The sequence below is a fragment of the Chrysochloris asiatica genome, unplaced genomic scaffold (genome assembly GCF_000296735.1).
Source record: "Chrysochloris asiatica unplaced genomic scaffold, ChrAsi1.0 scaffold00055, whole genome shotgun sequence".
NCBI lineage: Eukaryota > Metazoa > Chordata > Mammalia > Afrosoricida > Chrysochloridae > Chrysochloris > Chrysochloris asiatica.
Genome location: NW_006408573.1, coordinates 4,903,506 through 4,922,119, shown reverse-complemented (window position 1 = coordinate 4,922,119; position 18,614 = coordinate 4,903,506). Strand labels below are relative to the sequence as shown.

The 18,614-nt window shown below is 44.8% G+C and overlaps 1 protein-coding gene across 2 annotated transcripts in view; it reads left to right on the top strand.

The window, feature by feature from the left end:
* Positions 1-932: 932 nt before the first annotated feature.
* The window catches only part of CES1 (carboxylesterase 1), a 38,036-nt gene continuing 20,354 nt past the window's right edge, over positions 933-18,614 (top strand). The window contains exons 1-6 of one of the 2 annotated variants that reach the window (XM_006863529.1): positions 933-984; positions 9,647-9,845; positions 11,546-11,690; positions 14,558-14,691; positions 15,134-15,287; positions 17,753-17,857. In XM_006863529.1, the coding sequence (XP_006863591.1) occupies positions 933-984; positions 9,647-9,845; positions 11,546-11,690; positions 14,558-14,691; positions 15,134-15,287; positions 17,753-17,857 (789 nt within the window). Of the gene's footprint in view, positions 985-9,643; positions 9,846-11,545; positions 11,691-14,557; positions 14,692-15,133; positions 15,288-17,752; positions 17,858-18,614 lie in introns of both variants that reach the window. The other variant, XM_006863528.1, reaches the window with a different exon arrangement.

Below are 18,614 nucleotides of genomic sequence, written 5' to 3'. Positions count from 1 at the left end.
TAGACAGGTTTAGAAGGGGAACAGAAACACTTGTGAGGTACACGCACCTTTTGAGATCAAAAGGGCAGTATTTACCCAAGAACAAATTTAGAAGGTTAAGAAAGTCAGAGGAATGGAAACAGGAAACACAGGGAGGATGTGGGGCACATGATGTTACATTGTAGAGACTGTAGTCAATGAGATGAAACAAAATGCATATGAATTATTGAATGGAAACTGATCTGCTCTACAAACCTTCCACAAATCACAATTTAAAAATTCACAAAACAAAACTGAATGAATATAAAGACAGCATGAGTGGAATCCGGGACTAGGGAAGATGGATTTTTTTTACTGTAAAAACAGTCTGTGCATACACCCCTGCCTTCAGAGGCACTAGATCATCTAGCAAGAATATTGTAAAGTTTATTTAGGCTACAGAAGGGGGAGTGGATGAAATTTAAGATATCTCCCAACTTGAGAGCCTACAGTTCTATGAAATTTAAGCTCAGGGAAGTTAAGAGATTTGTCTTCAATTACCCAGTAGTCATGGGACTGGGAGCTGCTCTAACAATTGTAAAGTTTGTTCTGGGTTCTATCCGATCAAAGCTTACCCCTTGTTACCAAGCTTCTGCCTGCCTTTTGGAAGTGCACAGGGCACTAAAGTTAAAGTCCAGAAAAAGCGAAACCCTTATGTAACAAGTTGTTTGGCAAGTTCATGACTTTTGTAATAAGAGAGTTTGGTCTGGACTGCTTAGATAAGAAGTTAAATTCTCAGTAGGCGTGACTAAGACGCCCCAACAGACTCCCAGAGTGGTGTTTAGGAGAGGGAGAGCTTTGAAAGTTATATCTGCATTTGGTGACCGGTCTGGAGCTTGTGCCCTGGGGAGGGACCAGAAGACCCTTGGAAGACCGGGAACCTTGCTGGCCACAAAAGCAGCAGCTCTTCCATGATGAGACTGCTTGCTCTGGTCCTGGCCTCCCTTACCGCTGCTACAGTTCAGGGTGAGTGCTTCTGAAATATCAGTATTAGAGCACACAACTTAAAATCCTTGTTTGGGGAATAGTGTTGCTGTTCGGTGCCATGGAGTGGGCACTGCCCAGTCGTGTGCCATCCTCACATATGCTGTTATGTTTGAACTCATTGTTGCAGCCACTGTGTCAGTACATCTTTCTGGGTGGTGGGGTCTTCATCTTTTTCCCATGATGCTCCACTTCATCAAGCATGATACCTTTCTCCAAGGACTGGTACCTGCTCATAACAAGTCCGAAGTACCTAAGATGAGGTCTCTCCATCATCTCTTCTAAGGAGCATTTTGACTGCACTTCTTACAGCACACGTTTGTTTGTTCTTCTGGCAGTATATGGTATTTCAATATTCTTCAGCTTCATAATTCAAAAGCATCGATTCTTTGGTCTTCTTTATTCACTCGGAGAAGTAGGTAGAGTTATGTATAGAACACAGTCCAGAGGGGCATATCTACAGAAATAGTGCCCATGGCAAGCCCTGAATCTGTGTCCCTCTCCAAACATCTAACACCCTTCTTTTAGATAACTTTAGCATAATAGCAGCTCAAAATATAAATAAAACCCATCCATCTTTTATTTAGCACACGATGGCACTACATGAAACTTTTTACAACTGCACTTTTCTTCCTTTCACTGATGAAAGTTGGTCTATGGTGTGCTTAAAGCCCTTTTTTACTTTTTCCTCCAGTTTCTTCTCTTTCTATACTCAGCAGAACGAGATGACACAGTCTGCCTTGATGCATGGAAGCTTGAAAATACTAAATATTAGCTTTAACTTGCTAAATGATCTCTCACAGCTGGTTAATAGAAACTGTTCAGTGGCATTCCTTTACAGTGCCAGGGCACATACTATACCTATGAGAACGTATATGTTGTTTTTAAGTCCTTTCTAGTTAGTTCTGACTCATAGTGACCCTGTATAGGGTTTCCAATGAGTGGCTGGTGGGTTTGAACTGCCAACTTCGTGGTATCCATCAACATTTATCCTACACCAAGATACTTTATATACACCTCTAGAGAGGTGACAAGTTCCATTCTGTTAACGAGGCATGAATGCCTTTCCAACTTGGAACATCGGCCCAGCGTCCCCTGGGCCTTCCAGGGGAGGGGAGGATAAGCATCCTGTGACCCCAACCCACTCATAGGTATCAAAGAACTGCCTCATATTTCACAAATGAGGACTTATATTAGTCTAGATATGACTAAGTCATGGGGAATGACTTGCTGTTGTTGTTAGGTGTCATTGAATGGACTCCCACTCAGAATGACTCTTTGCCCAACAGAACAAAGCCCTGCCTGGTCTGAGACCACCGTCACAATCTTTCCCATGTTTGATCCATTGTTGCAGCCACTGTGTCAGTCCGTCTCATTGAGAGTCTTCCTCTTTTTCACTGACTCTACTTTACCAAGCATGGTGTTCCTTCTCCAGGGACGCGTCCCTCCTGACAGCATGTCCAAAGTATATGAGATGAAGCCTTGCCCTCCTTGCCTTTAAGGAGCACTCTGGCTGTACTTCTTCCAAAATAGGGTTTGTTCCTTCTGCTGGAAGTCCAGGGTATATTCAATTTTCTTCACCAACACCATATTCAAATGCACCAATTCGCTGGTCTTATTCATTCTCTTGCTTTCACATGCATGTGAGACAATGGAAACTACCATGACTTGGGTTAGTGACATCTTTGCTCTTTAACTCTTTAAAGAGGTCTTTTGCAGAGATTTACCCAATGTACTATGTTGTTTGATTTCTTCACTGTTACTTCCATGGACATTGATAATGGATCCAAGTAAAATTAAGTCCTTGACAGTTTCAATAATTTCTCCATTCATCATGATGTTGTTTATTGATCCAGTTGTGAGGATTGTTGCTTTCTTTATAGTGAAATGTAATCCATACTGAAGACTTTGATCTTCATCAGTGTGTACTAAGGAATGGCTTAACAGAATATTAATAGAGCAGCCTCTGAAGCCAGACTGCTTGGGTCCAAATCCCAGTTTAGCACTTATTAGCTGTGTGTTCTAAACTTTTCTGTGCCTCAGTTTCTTCATCTCTAAAAGGGAGATTGTAACAGGAACTACCTCACTGCACTGTTGTGAAAATGAAATAGGCTATTGTTTCCAAAGCACTTAAGATAGTGCCTGACATAGAAGCAGCATTGAAAAAAAGGGGTGAGACATTACGAGGGAAAGCCAGGAACCTCAGAATGCTTATGTGCCATTTTAGAGATGGAGAAACTAAGGCTCAGACAGGAAAAAGTACTTGCCCAAGGTCATGGACAGTTGGGCCCTGGAATCTGTCACTGATTCCAGAGGCGTCACTGTGGTTGTTGTTATCCAGTGTGGCCACTCATGATGTCACCTGCCTTCCCCCACAGACCTCCTCCAGTACCAGACCAGCCAGAGTCCTGAGTTCTATGTCTTTAAACTTTAATCGTACAATAATATGTGATAAATACAGTTGTAGATTGCTTAAATGGAATATTTCTTTGATTATATGAATACGAGTAAGAACACAATTGTTTTGTAAAATCTACATTGAGCTACGTTATTAGTAATTGAATGGAAGTGTTTTAAATTTCTTCTCCTTTTGCTTTTATCACAACTTCTTTCTCAAAAAATCATTGATTTAGACTTACAAACACTAACTACAATGATATTATACCTGAAACACCAGAAAACTGGACAAAACCAAGGACTATAAAATATCAGCAACAGGGAAAACAACGGCGCAGGTTTGTGGTTTGTGCAGATAAAAAGCAGGGGATTCAAAGTGTCGTTGTCATTGGTAATAATAACAGCTCTAGCCAGAGAACATTAGAAAGGTCCAACCCTAAATTTGCATGGAGTTATACCCTTGTAGGTATATTGATACATTTAAGTTGGGTTTACAAAAAATGTTTTTTGTTGTTATAATTGTGTTGGTATTTTATAAATAACAATTTCTGCTGCAACATTTGGTGACTCCTCCTTTGATGGAGGAGTGGTCAGTGTGGTCCCAGAGTGATCCACACCCCTGCATTCCCAGGGTGACACTTCTGACTGGCTGCTGAATTCAGCCCAAAGGCTCCGGTCACTGGAGCTGACAGCCTTGGCCCCAGCTGGATTTTCTCTTCTTTCTGGAGCACAAAAGAGAGTACTTTGAGGGAATGAGTAGCTGGGCCTGGGGTATATCTCGATATCTTGATATGCTCCATAAAGATTTGAACCGACTTCACGGCACATAACCACCACCAACCACCATCAGGGGAGATCTAGGTCAAAGGACATAACATAGTCCACAAAGACAAAGGTCTGCATCTAACTCTAGTGAGCAGCAACTGGGGGTCTTTAAAAACTCTTAAGCAGCCATCTAAGGCACAACTGTTGGTCTCTCCGTGTCTGGAGGAAAGAAGAGGGATGGGAACTAAAGATGCATGGAGATAATTAGTCTAATGGACCAATGGGCAACTTGAACATCCGTCTCCATGGCTCAGAGACCACTCGGAAAGGGATCACAACAGAAAGTCCTAGATAGAGTGGGAAGAAAATGTAAAACAAAGCTCAAAATCATAAAAGATCCCTGTGTCTCCTTTCCAGTCTGGAAATGAACTCATCCCAATTTTCAGCCAAGCAATAGGGGAACAAAACACTAGGGAGATAGGCACACCTTAAAAGATTCAACCATTTGAGATTAAAAAGGGCAGCATTTACTCAAGAACAAAGTTCAGAAGAGTTAGGAAGGAAGAAGGAATGGCAACAGTAAACATGGAGAGGAAGCAGGATAAGTGTGATTCATGGTGGGGGGGGGGGGGTTGCAGTCAATGAGATGAAATGAAATCCATACGAATTGTTGAATGGGAAACTGGTCTGCTCTGTAAACCTGCACCCAATTCACAACAGAAAGTTAAAAAAAGAGAGAGAGAGAGAGAGAGAGAGAGAGAGTTCATGACTGTTGTGAGCGTGACACAGTTAGAGAATGGGGCTGAGTGTGAGGCTTAGTAAGAAAGGAACCACACTGGAACATTTCTTTATATAAGCTGGTTCCTGCACCCTCTCTCCATCTTTACAAAGTCCACATGCTGTTGATGTTTTCTCATTTGCCTCATCTGTAAAATGGGCATATTAACACGTATCTATCAGGGCTGTTCTGAGGCTTACTAAAAGTGAATTGGAGTTGTAGAACTTACAAAACGTATTGCTGCTAAGTTTCCAATTAAAACAAGAGTAACTCAAAAAGTATTGCTATAAAATCTTAGAAACCGTTCTTAAACAAAGGTGTCAAAACGGGAAGCTATTGGTCCTCAGCATACCCTCCATCTACTTCTGTACTCTTCTCTCTCGTCTTTCATCACAGAATCTTCATTTTACACATCCACACAGCAAATTTTGACATCCTCGAAGTACTCAAATCATGTTCCTTTTAAATGTTCTTTGAGTTTGGTGAACCAAAAGAAGTCAGAAGAGCAAGATCAGGGCTGTAGGGTGGATGGGGTAAAGTTTCCCAGCAAAATTCTCCTAGGATAGCCCTCATTTGTGGTCATGATGGACAAAATTCCTCAGTTCAACTTTCCTGGTCTTTTTCTCACCAATGCAGTTTTCAATTTTCTGAAAACTTCTGTGTAATAAGGCCCTAAAATCAACCTATGTCCTTTGAAAAACTTCTCTCAAGAACTCTCCTTTGGAATCTCCCAAAACAGTTGCCATAACCCATAACCTTCTGAGCTGATCTTTCTGCCTTGAATTTGATTGGCCCAGCAGATTCCCTGGGAAGCCATTCTCCTGACTGTTTCTTTTCGTTCTGGAAGGCACCTAACAAGACTAAGACAAATGTATTACTGAGAGAACTTATCTGCAGCTATCCACTAACCATACAGACATGCTTAAACATGTTTTGTTTAGAATGAATTAGACTCCTAGTAGCAATACTTATTTGTAATCATTTAGCAGCAGCTACAAAAGAAAACAACCAAGTCAATCCCCAGTATGGGATTGACTATTAATTGCTTCAGACATGATGCTGTGTTGTGACCTGTTTTGTTTGGAAAATGTCCCTTATCACTAGGTATTCTTTGATTAGTCCTGAGCTGTATTATTCTTCTCAGCTCTGGGCCCACACTTTGAGGAGCTGTGGACACCTTGCCTGTACACATAGGGAAGCGATTGGGAGGGCAGGAGATTAGAATGGACATTTAAACACAGGGAGACCACTGGGGCTGAATGCCGCCAGTCACATGAAAGGTTGGTAAAGTCACTCAGTCCCAGTCCCAGAGCAGGTGGGGCCAGAGCTGATGGGCGAAAGCTGCAGGGAGATGAATTTCAACTCAAGAGAGAAGAATTGTGTGCTTTACAATAATGGAAAAGGAGTGGGCTGGAATCTGATCCCCAGGCTCCCTCCCCTCTGGGTGAAACTGCTCAGAGCTGCTAGAAGGCCCCCTCCCTTATTCCAGAATGGTTCCTCTGTTCATTACTCCACTGGGGAGGCTAGCATCAGAGGCCCTCCCTGAGACACACCTCTCCAGGGTGCTTGATCCCTCAAAGGCTCCGCTTGGCCCAACCCAGCCACTCGCCCTTCCCGGCAGTTCTTGTAGTTTGCTGTCTCAGAGCCTCAGCACATTCTTCTCTCTCCTTTAAAGCATTATAGCCCATCTTTTATCTTCTTGTGTCCATATTCTCCCTCCTGCTAGTCTCTGCTGCAGAGCCACCTCCTCACAAGGAGAGACAGCACTTCCTTCCACCTCTCACTGGACACTTCCCAGAGTCACCGTCAGGTTTGCTTGTGACTCCCCTGCAGGTATCCTGCAAGGGTCACGACTTCTGAGAATGGAGACCACCTCTTGCTCCTCCTCTCGTTCAGCATGCTGCTCAGCATCAGGATCCTAATGGAGGAAAACAAAATGTCACAGTCTGCCTCTCTGCAGTTATTTACATGTATTTTAAACTAATTTATTGGAGTGAAGTACACACAGCATGAAATTAACAATTGTTTGGAAGAATGGGTAAACGAACTTTGGTCCATATACACAATGGAATACTATGCAACGTTGAAGAATAACTACGAATCTGCGAAACACCTCACAACATGGATGAACCTGGAGGACATTATATTGAGTGAAATTAGTCAATCACAAAAGGACAAACATTGTATGAGTCCATTATTGTAAAAACTTAAGAAAAGGTTTTCATACTAAAAGAAATCTATTCTGATGGTTACCAGAGGTGGGAGGAAGAAGAGAGTAATTCACTGGCTAGTGGGTAGGCACATGTTAGCTCAGGTGAACACGGAGGACAATATACAAAAAGAGGGAGGGTGGCAAAAGAATGATGAAGACAGGTGAAGACACAGGGAGGTGTACATGGGCTAAAGGGGGTAGAGGTAAATGGTGATATATACACAACCTTGGAGCAACAGTGTTCTGTGTGTAGATACTTGGATTGAGACATGGGCCGACTGGGTAAGGAAGAATGGTATCTATATATACTCATGTCAATTCCACCCAACCCATAATGACCCTGTATCGTGTTTCTGAGGAGCAACTGGTGAGCTTGAACCACCGACCTTATGGTTCAAAGTGATTTTTCAGTCTGGTGTATTAACCCACAGTGCCACACTGCAGATATACCTATATATCCCACAAATATATGAGTTTGAAACAGGTTATTTGCACATGAGTATTTTACCTCTCCTGCAAACACAATTGAGTGTGGTGGTGCATACAGCCGGCAAAAGGATTAAAACTTCTAGATATTATCAAGCATCTTAAGGAAATCAGTGACTGGGTCTGGGGACTTAGGACCATAGTCTCAGGGGACACCATGGTCAATTAGTATGACATAGTCCACAAAGACAATGTTCTACACTTTACTTGGTTGAGCAGCCTCTGAGTGGCAATCTAAGGTGCAGCAATTATTGGTCTCTCCATGTGCGGAAGACAGAAGAGTGAGAAGAATTGATGAGGTTTGGAATCAATCAGTCCAGTGAACTAATGGAACACATGAACATCAGTCTCCATGACTCTGAGACCAGAAGAACTAGATGGTGCCCCGCTACCACTGTCAACTGCTCTGAAAGGGATCACATTAGAGGGTCCCAGATAGAGTGGGAGAAACTGTGGGACAAAACTCAAAATTATTTAATAATGATAATAGAAGTAGATCAGGTTTACCGGCCAGAAAGAGACTTCAGGGACCCGAGACTATGGCCTTCAACCACCTTTCATGTCTGGAAAAGAACTCACCCTCCTGGCCCAACTTTCAGCCAAGCAGTAGATAGATTTATAGTCAAGGGGAACAGCAAAACTAATAATTAGGCATGCTCACCATGGAATGATCAATCACTCAAAATCAAAAGGGCAACATATTCCTAAAGACAAAGTTGAGGAGAGATGGGAAGGTGGGTGGAATGTAAATAGAAGCCACAGGGCGGAAATGGGGTAACTTATGTTACACAGAGAAGATTGTAATCGTTGAGATGAAACAAAGTAGATACATGGTTTGTTGAATGTAAAGCTGATGATCTTGTCTGTAAACCGTCACTCAATTCACAATGAAAAGTGTTTTTTTTTTTTTAATGAATCATTTTAAAGTGAACACTTCAATGGCATTTAGCATATTCACAATGTTGTGCAACTACCACCTTGATCTAGTTCCTAAAATTCCCATCACTCCAAACAAAAAGTCCTTACCCACTAAGCAGTCCCCCGCCCCCTAGTGTCTTCTTCCCTCACTTCCTGGAAACCACCCATCTGCATTCAGTCTCTATAGACTTCTGAGTAAATTAAGAACATGATGAAGGGGTGGTGGTAATGGTTATGTGCCGTGGAGTCAGTTCCAATTCATAGCGACTCACAATCAATGTATTGCACTGGGCAAATCTGTTGCAAAAGACCTCTTTGAAGAGTTAACGATCAAAGAAGTCACTCTGAGGACAAAGGTGTGCCTGACCCAAGCCATGGTATTTTCAATTGCCTCATACACATGTGAAAGTTGGACACTGAGTGAAAAAGACCAGAGAAGAAATGATGCATTTGAATTATAGTGTTGACAGCAAATATTGAAAGAACCATGGATTATCAGAAGAACAAACAATGTATCTTGGAAGAAGTACAGCCAGAATGTTCCTTAGAAGTAAGGATGATGAGACTTGGTCTCACGTACTTTGGACGTTGTCAGGAGGGACCAGTCCCTGGAGAAGAACATTGTGTTTCAAAAAGTAGAGGGTCAGGGGAAAAGACCCCCAGAAAGGAGATGGATGGACACAGTGGCTGGAGCAATGTGCTCAAACATAAGCACAATTGTGAAAATGGGGTAGGACCAGGTAATATTGCATTCTGTTGTGCACAGAGTCACTGTGAATTCTAGCGGACTTGACAGCACCTAATAACAACATGAACAACCCACAGCTAACATCATACTCAGGCGCGGCCCCCAGGCAGATCAGGAGTCCAATGTAGAAATGGCTGAACAAGATCTGCTTTGTTCCTCTGGAAATGGAAGCCAGGGTCCCACACTGGGAATGTAGGCCAGTTTTCAGGACCGCCACCAGACAGCAACAGACTGGACATGCCAGATCAAAGCACCATAAAGCGTTTCTATCAGTTTGTAAGTTGCTTTATTCAAACCTTTCACTTCTGATACATCTTTATTTCCTCCCACTGTCCAGCAGGACACCCAGCACCTGTGGTGGACACTGTGTATGGCAGAGTCCGGGGAAAGTATGTCAGCCTGGAGGGGTTTACTCAGCCTGTGGCTGTTTTCTTGGGAATCCCTTTTGCCAAGCCCCCTCTTGGACCCCTGAGGTTCACTCCACCGCAGCCTGCTGAACCCTGGGACTTCGTGAAGAATACCACCTCGTACCCTCCTATGTAAGTCGCTGGGGGTGTAGCTTTGACATCTTTGGGTAGAAATGTATGTCTCCAAGTGATGCAAAAAAGTGTCAAGGCTCCTAGTTTTTTCTGGGATTCATAAAGTGAACAAAATGAGTTTCAATGTTCATAGAGCTTGTATTCTATGAACAGGGGAAGGCAGGTTTAAAAAACAACAACAATATAAACGATATGGTTGTTAATTAATAAATTATGTAATATGTCTAGAAACTAAAGCTAGACTCATTTCCATGGAGCTTGTCCAGAGAATTTCCTTGGCTGGACTTTTTACAGAAGCAGCTCGTCAGGCCTTTTTTCCACAGAGCCACTGGGTGGATCTGAACAGCTGACCCCTAGGTTATGGGCCAATTGCTTGTGCCACCAGTGCTCATTTGTAATGTGATTGTTGTTGTTTGTTGTTAAGTGCTGTCGAGTCGGTTCTGACTCATAGCGACCCTGTATAGGGTTTCTGAGGAGCGGCTGGTGAGCTGGAACCACTGACTTTGCAGTTCAAACTGACCTTGCAATCCAGCGCATTAACCCACCAGGACTCCTGTAAAGTGAGAGAATATGATAAATGGTTTGACAGGGTGAGGGGAATTGAAAGCAATGACTCAGTTCTTTTCCAGCCTTGAGCCCCGACCGGGTTTGGCCAGCTATCAACTCCCAGGTGCCCCCAACAACGATCCACTTTTCCCAGTCACCTGAGCCAAGTTGGCCACAAAGACAAAGGTTTCCTGGCTGACCTCCAGCTGCTCTAGGGACCTGGGGCAGGTATACCAACCACTTCAGATGCTTCTGGGGACCCAGCCTTTTGCTGCCTTCTTCATTTGTTTTCCTTTCCTCTAAAAAAATGTATATATACATATAACTCAGTTTTTATTTCCTGATTACAAATGCAGTACCACACTTATTCATTATAGAAAAGTTTTTAAAAGCACACACACACAAGAGAAGGAGAGATAAGAAAATTAAAATTATATGCAATTCTACCACCCAGAGGGAACTGCGATGAATATTTTAGAATATGTTTTTCAGTTTATTTTTGGTTTTTTTGGGGGGTTATTTTTGCGTTTTGTGTTGCATAACTACTTTCTCCCTTGGAGGCGGAGTCGCATTCTACAGATAGTTTGGCCTCCTGTTTTGCTCACTGTTAAGTGGATCCTGGACATTGTCCTGTTATTGTTGTTGTTAAGTGCCGTCGAATCGATGCCAACCCATAGCGACCCTGTATCAGGTTTCCAAGGAGCAGCTGGTGAACTTGAACCATTAACCTTGCAGTTCAAACGGCTTTGCAATCTAGCGCATTAACCCACAGCGCCACACCAGGACTCCGGATGTTGTCCTAAGTCGTGATAAATGTCCTAGGCTGCCATTAACAACTGCACTGCATTAGACGCTGGAACTACCAATTTATTTCTCCAATCTCCTATTTGGTGCTACTAATTTTTTTTTTTTTTTTAGTCTTTTGATGTTTTTTGATTGTATAAATAACACTGTAATGAGCATTCTATAGCTAAATATTTATGCTGCACCATCAATATTTCCTTCAGAGAAGTTCTAAGAAATGGCATTTTGAGTGGGACACAGCACTAAGTCCCAGTCTCCCTGCTTCAGTCCCTTTGCACCGTCCTCCTCCCACCCCAGCAGCCCTCAGACCTGGTTGAAGCCCCTCAGTGCTTTCTTCCCCCCCACTCCAGGTGCTCTCAAGATGCAGTGGCTGCACAGGTGTTATCAGAACTGTTCACCAACAGAAAGGAGAGCATCCCCCTCAGGTTTGCTGAAGACTGCCTTTACCTAAATATCTACACTCCCACTGACTTGACAAAGAAAAGCCGGCTGCCCGTAAGTCTTGGGGCACAGACAAGGAGGGGATGAAGGCAGCTTGTGGTGGGGTACCAGGGCTCAAGTCACTGGACTGTGAACCTCAGGGGTCTCAGGACTCCTTTGGGCAAATGACTAACACACTTGGCTGCTAAACTAAAGGTTGGAGGTTCAAGTCCCTTTAAGGACACGTCAGAAGAAAGGTCTGGTAATCTACTTTAAAAACGTCAGCCACTGAAAACCGTGCTCTGACACACGTTGGATCACCATGAGTTGGGAATTGAGTTCATAGCAAATGAACTTTCTTTACTTAACCAGGGTCAGACAGCATGACCATGGGAAACCCGACAAGTTTTCCAATATTTCAGTTCTCTCCCAGTGACACATGGCATTTGGGGGAGTTTCTCATACAACTGTCATACATATTATCAGGATTCCAAGTTCTCTTGTGCTGATAGGAAAACAAGAATGTTTACTCCCAACTGCAGATAAGCAATCGGACACCCAGTGCAGACAAGGCATCATTTCAAGTAAAACTGTTGTTGTTGTTGTTGTTGTTGTTGTTGTGTGCTATGGAGTCGGTTCTGACTCATAGAGACACTGCATAGGGTTCCCAAGGCTATAAATCTTTACAGGAGCAGAAAGCCTCATCTTTCTCCTGTGGAACAGCTGGTAGTTTTGAACTGCTGTCCCTGAGGTTTGCAGCCCAACTTATAACCACTATGCTACCAGAGCTCCGTCAAATAAAATTAGAGCTGAAAAAAATCTTAGAGCTTGATGAACAGCCCAGCCTTCCTTTACAGAGAGGAAAAATGAGGCCCAGGGAAGGAAAGGTCAAATCCACGCTCTTTGACCTGCACTAGGAGAGCATGTGAGGCCTTTCCTCAGCCCATCAACATATCTATCTGTGACAAGTCTCCTGTCCCATGACAGAGATGGGGGAGTGTGTTGTAGAGGCTGGGGCATGCAAGAAACACTTTCCTTTGCCCTTGGCCTACTTTCTGGGGTTTTATTGTAGCTAATTTCCTGTGCTAATTCTCTTTGGCACCCGCTGATGGCCCAGTGACTCAGCACTTCTAGAATAAACAGAAGCTTAGAGATGGAGCAGGTTGCCAGGTGCAGGCTGGAGTGGAGGCCCAGCCTCACAATGTCTACATGGGGAAAGGAGGTGATCCCTGGGGTGGAGGAGGGAGGGGTCTTAACACCCAGCCAGTCGCCAGGAGAACCCCAGCATGGTGCTCAGGTGTGGGGAAGGTGTCTGTGAACTTGTGCCTAGAAGGTGGCAATACATGGGTCATGTATAAGGAGGTGGGGACAAAGGTTCATTCATTCATTTATTCATTCATCTATTATATACTGAGTGCCCTCCAAATGGTATACTGGGTGACACAAGCATTCACATGCTTGGCTGCTAACCACATGTTCAGAGATTCAAATCTACCCAGAGATGCTGGAAAAGAAAGGCCCGGTGATCTATTGCAAAACAAACAGTCATTAAAACATTAAAGTCCTCTGAAGCACACTTCTGCTACTAAACGCATGGAGTTGCTATACGTTGGAGTTGACAATATAGAAGCTGGTTGGTTGGCCTTCCATAAATACAGTTAGGGTTAGGAGAAAGGGGAAACATAAAGCCATTAACACACAGCCTTGCTTTCATAATCTTACCATCAGGGTTCCAAGGACCTATACCAGGGAGCTTCAAACAGTTCATAGAAAAATGGCATTAAAAGACAATGGAATTTTTGCACGAACTTTTTACAGCCAGCCCCCTTGTACTTCTTCACCAAATTATTGCAGACCAGTTCTGGGGCTCAGCCTGCACTCTAGGATGGTTGTAAATTAGTCCTTATCTCCAGAGGTGGACAGTGACCCTGAAGGTATGAAGAAGCAGAGCCTCTGGGGACCTGGAGGCAAGGAAAGACTAGTTAAGTGCTGTTGAGACAGAGCTGAGGCCAGACTGCCTGGGTTCAAGTCCTGCTTCTACCATTTATTAGCTGTGTGACCTCAAACCAGTTAAGTGCCTCAATTGTCCTGTAAGTGGAATAATATTAATAGCTACCTATGGATAGGAGTCCTGGCTGGTGCTGGATGATCAGCACTGGACTGCTAGCCACAAGGTCAGCAGTTCAAACCCACCAGCTGCTCCTCAAAAACCCTATACATGTTCACTATGAGTTGGAACTGACGTTTCCGCACTTAACAAGAAGCACCACCTCGTAGGTAGTTTATTAAGCATTAAATGGCCTAAAGTGCTTGGACTAGTACCTGGCACACAGCACTGTTAAGAATGTCTCTTCTTTTTATTGACAATATCATTGTTTTAGTCGCTCCCACTTACTATTCAAGAACCAAATGCTGTGAATAGTTGTGTCTGCTCTCATGGGAGGACCTCAGCTAACATTAGATGGTTCAAGACTTCTTAGAGGAGGTGAATTTTAGGCTGGGCTTTGGACGAGGCAGAGAGGAGGCATACTAGGAAAAGATTCCATAAGGGATAAGCAGGCATCTTGAGATAATCATTTGCTTCGAGGGTACATTCCGCTCACCATGACAGAGTTTAATAAGGTGCAGTGGACACACCCAGGCCTCCATGAGCTGCGTTCACATGAGGACCAGGACTGCCCACAGAGCATGACTCTCAGCCTGTGTTATTCCAATGGCAGCATGATGAGTCTGGGAGGAAAATGGGAGCATCCAGAGTGCACTAAGGGTGGTTGGTGGCCTGGGCCCAGCTGGGAGAGAAGAACAACTGAGGGCTCTAACCTGGCCACGGGCTGTGGACTTCGGACAACAGCCTCCTTGAGTTGTGGCCAAGCCACACAATTTCTCAAGGTCACTTCCAACGCTGCTTCCTGTAGCCAATATGGTTGCTTCTCCTTGTCCAGGTGATGGTGTGGATCCATGGAGGTGGCCTAGTGGTGGGCGGGGCATCCACCTACGATGGGCTGGCCCTGTCTGCCCATGAAGATGTGGTGGTGGTGACGATTCAGTACCGCCTGGGGATCTGGGGATTCTTCAGGTAAGACACTGGACTCTCAGTTTAAGGGTGCCAGGACCTAGGTCTGAGCAGGTCAGCCCCCTTCCTTCCCTGGCCACACTGGTCCACTGATTTCTGAAGTTTTGCATGGCTGTTCTCTGTCTAGAATGCCTACTCTACCTACAAACTCCTTTTCATCCTACAAGGCCCAGCCTGAATCTCAGCACTTTGCACATTTGTCTCTCGTGACAGTTAACAAGCAGCATAGCACTTAAGGGCTCACACATAAATATTTGCCAAATGAATTAATGCAACATCCTAACCAGAACAACACTGTAGGAGGGGCCCTAAGTGTCAAGGAAGAGGAAGCCCAGTCTCATTCTGAAAGGCCCACCTGGAGCCTCCCCTCACCCTCCGCCATCTTGTTCTGAGAGCCTTGTTGTGATGTCTCTGTCCCCACCCCACCCTCTTCTCTCACTCACAGCACGGGAGATGAGCACAGCCGGGGGAACTGGGGTCACCTGGACCAGGTGGCTGCACTACACTGGGTTCAGGAGAACATTGCCAACTTTGGGGGGAACCCAGGCTTGGTAACCATCTTTGGAGAGTCTGCAGGAGGTGAAAGTGTCTCTGTTCTTGTAAGTGACCCTGACGTCTTAAGAGCCACTTGGAAACCAGCCAGTACAGCCACGGGAAACTTTCCTTACAAGGCATCTATTGGGGGCGGATCCGTTCACTGCACAGTATTAGAGGGCAAAGAGCTAATGGTTAAACTCTCGTGGACTCCCATAGCTCTGGGGGCCCTGGGGCCAGATGAATGAATCTCCAAACACAGCCTGCGACCATGACATTCTCTTCTTCTAACCTGGTTAGTACAGTGTGTTATGTGCTGGGCTGCTAACCACCAAGTCATTAGTTCAAATCCTCCTCCAGTTGCTCCACAGGAGAAAGATGAGGCTTTTTGCTCCCATAAAGATTTATAGCCTTGGGAACCTTCTACAGGGTGGCTATGAGTTGGAACTGACTTGGTGATACAAAACACCACTAGCACCACCAACCTAGTTGAATTCCCACTCTTCCCAAACCACTGTCAGATGAGGACTTATCTCACTTCTTATGGGAAGTGGGGTGGGTCCAAATTATGAATACAAGGTGAGAGGACAAGAGAACATGGACACCCAGGAGAGGCAGAGCTCCAAGAAAGGGCAGAGCCTCCTCTGAGGTGGTCTGATGGCTTCTCCATGCCAAAGAGGGAGCACAGCAGTCTCCGGGACCCAGGAATAAAAGTGCTCTAGGGGAGGTGGTCTGGGGGTGGTGGACAAGAGGGACAAGGGTGAAGAGGGACTGGGAGGAATGTGGCAAGGGATATGGGCCATGGACAAAATCTGGGGACACAATTGTGTCGCTGGTGTGGGTCTGGGGCTGGTCAGACACTGAGGGAAGCTGAGGTGGAATCCAGATTAGAAGAGGCTGGGAGGTATAAGAAGTTTTCCAGGGGGTCTTCATAGCTGAATACTCAGAAGGACATTTTACAGTCTATTGTTGTTGTTGTTGTGTGCCATGGAGTCGGTTCCGACTCATAGTGACCCTGCACAGGGTTTCCGAGGCTGTTAATCTTTACGGGAGCAGAACGTCTCATCTTTCTCCCGTGGAGCAGCTGGTAGTTTCGAACTGCTGACCTTGAGGTTCGCAGCCCGATTCGTAACCACTACGCTACCAGAGCTCCTTACAGTCTATAGAGTGAAGGAAAAGAAAAGTATGCAAAATCTCAGAGAAAAAAAAAAATCATCCAGAATTGCACGACCCAGGGATATTCATCATTAGTATTTGGACCTGTGTTATTCTAAGATTTCCTTTGATTCATTCATTCATTCTGTCTCTATCCATCTATCTATCTACAGTCCTGAGGGATCACAAACAGGTAACATGTTTGATTGCTAACTGGAAGGCTGACTGGTCAGTTCAAGCAAATCTATCAGAGGTCCTTCGAAGAAAGGGCTGGCAAACTACTTCTGAAAAACCAATCACTGAAAACCCTGTGAAAGACAGTTCTCCTCTGACACACATGGGATCATTATGATGGCAGCGGGTGCTGGTGTCTACCAAAAAGACTTCCTTACGGTTATACCATAAATAGTTCCCTTAGCATGAAACATTCTACCATAATGCTATTTTAAGGAGGCCTGGTGACACAGTGGCTAAGCACTCCAGCAGTTCCAGCCCACTAACTGCTCTGTAGGAGAAAGATGTGGCAGTGTGCTGTCATAAAAGTGACAGCCTGGGAACCTTATGGGGCAGAGCTGTTATGTCCTATGGGGTCGTATGGGACGGAAGTGACTCAATGGCACGTAGCAACAACAAGAAGCAGCATTAAGGATTCTATATTGTTTTTAAAGGAGCTCTGGTAGCGTAGTGGTTACGAATCATGCTACTAACCTCAGGGTCAGCAGTTCGAAACTACCAGCTGTTCCGTGGGAGAAAGATGAGGCTTTCTGCTCCAGTAAAGATTTACAGCCTTGGAAACCCTGTATAGGGTCGCTATGAGTAGGAACTGACTCCATGGCACATCACAACATATTGTTTTTAAGTGGACATGGTCTTTCATGGTGATAATGCAAATGAGTTTATTTAAGTAGTATCATAATATTGGACACTGGAGTTCTTTCCCGTGTTTCACCATTATAAACATTGCAGCAGAAACATCCGTATACCCTGTTGTATGCCTCCACTAGTGTTTAGCGTAAGATCAAGTCTGGGTAATGGAAATGCTGACTTACAAACGTGTCTTTAAAGTTTTTCTGGGAATTGTCAAGCTCTCCTGCAGAGCACTTCTGGTTGTTTAGTCAGGGTGTGCTACACACTTCCCGTTCTGGCCCTCACTCTGTGCTCCTGGTCTGCCTGCTGAGCTTCTTCAGGGAGGCAGGCCATGGTAGATGAGGAGCTAGTATGTCCATTGAGTCTCCTCACTTCCTCCTGAAACTCCTTGAGTTACCTCCAGAGCAGCGGGCCAGGGCAGAGCTGTGGATGAAGGTGGCTCAGAGCAGCTGTGTCATTGGCCCCTTCCCCCTGAACACAAGCTCTCCTCTTTCTTCGTCTCTCACAGGTTTTATCTCCTCTGGCCAAGAATCTCTTCCACCGAGCCATTTCAGAGAGTGGCGTGGCTCTGACTGCTGTGCTCATCAAGAATGAAAGCAGGTCCATAGCTGAGGTAGGAACCACTTTGTTCTGCTCTCATGAAATGAGAGGGCTGAGCAGGACAATGAGACACCTCCCCAAGGTTTGCCAGTGGTGGTGCCTAACACAAATATCACAAGTGGAGTACTTCACAGAACAGGGATTTATTGTCTCACAGTATTGGAGACTCTGAGTTTGAATTTAGGGCTAGATGCTCTCTCTCCCAATCAGCTTACCAGAAAGATCCTTGTCTCTTTCTGCTTTTGTAGTTTTGGGCAATCCTTGGCATTTCTGGGTCTCACTCTGTGTGTGTGTTCTCTGTTTCTCCTTGTGCCTTTTAATTTCTGCAGTAAATCCATACAGAGGGCTTACCATGTACCAGGCACTGTACCAGGCTCTGGGGAGCCAGTGCACACTCACCATGGCGCCACCTTCTGGCCGTCTGCTGCCTCTCCTCTGGTTACATTTTGCTTCCAGCTCACATGACCACTTCACCTGCTGCTGAGTTCCAGAACTCCCCTTTGATTTCAAGAAAGTAGTCCGACTTCCTCCTCTGGTTTTAGAATGCTTCCCATTTCTTTGACAGCAGCTCTTAGCCCTCTTCTTGATCACTTAGGAAAGAGGGCTCTGTTTCAGCTCTGCTATTGGGTCTGCCCTTGATCCAATCCAAAATAGTCATGGGGGTGGGCATCTTAGATGAATGCGGCTGGTAGGAATCAATATAGGACCTTGTGGCCGAGAAGAAAGAAGCATTCTCAGAACTGTAGGGGACAAGAGTGTTCTGGAGGTTG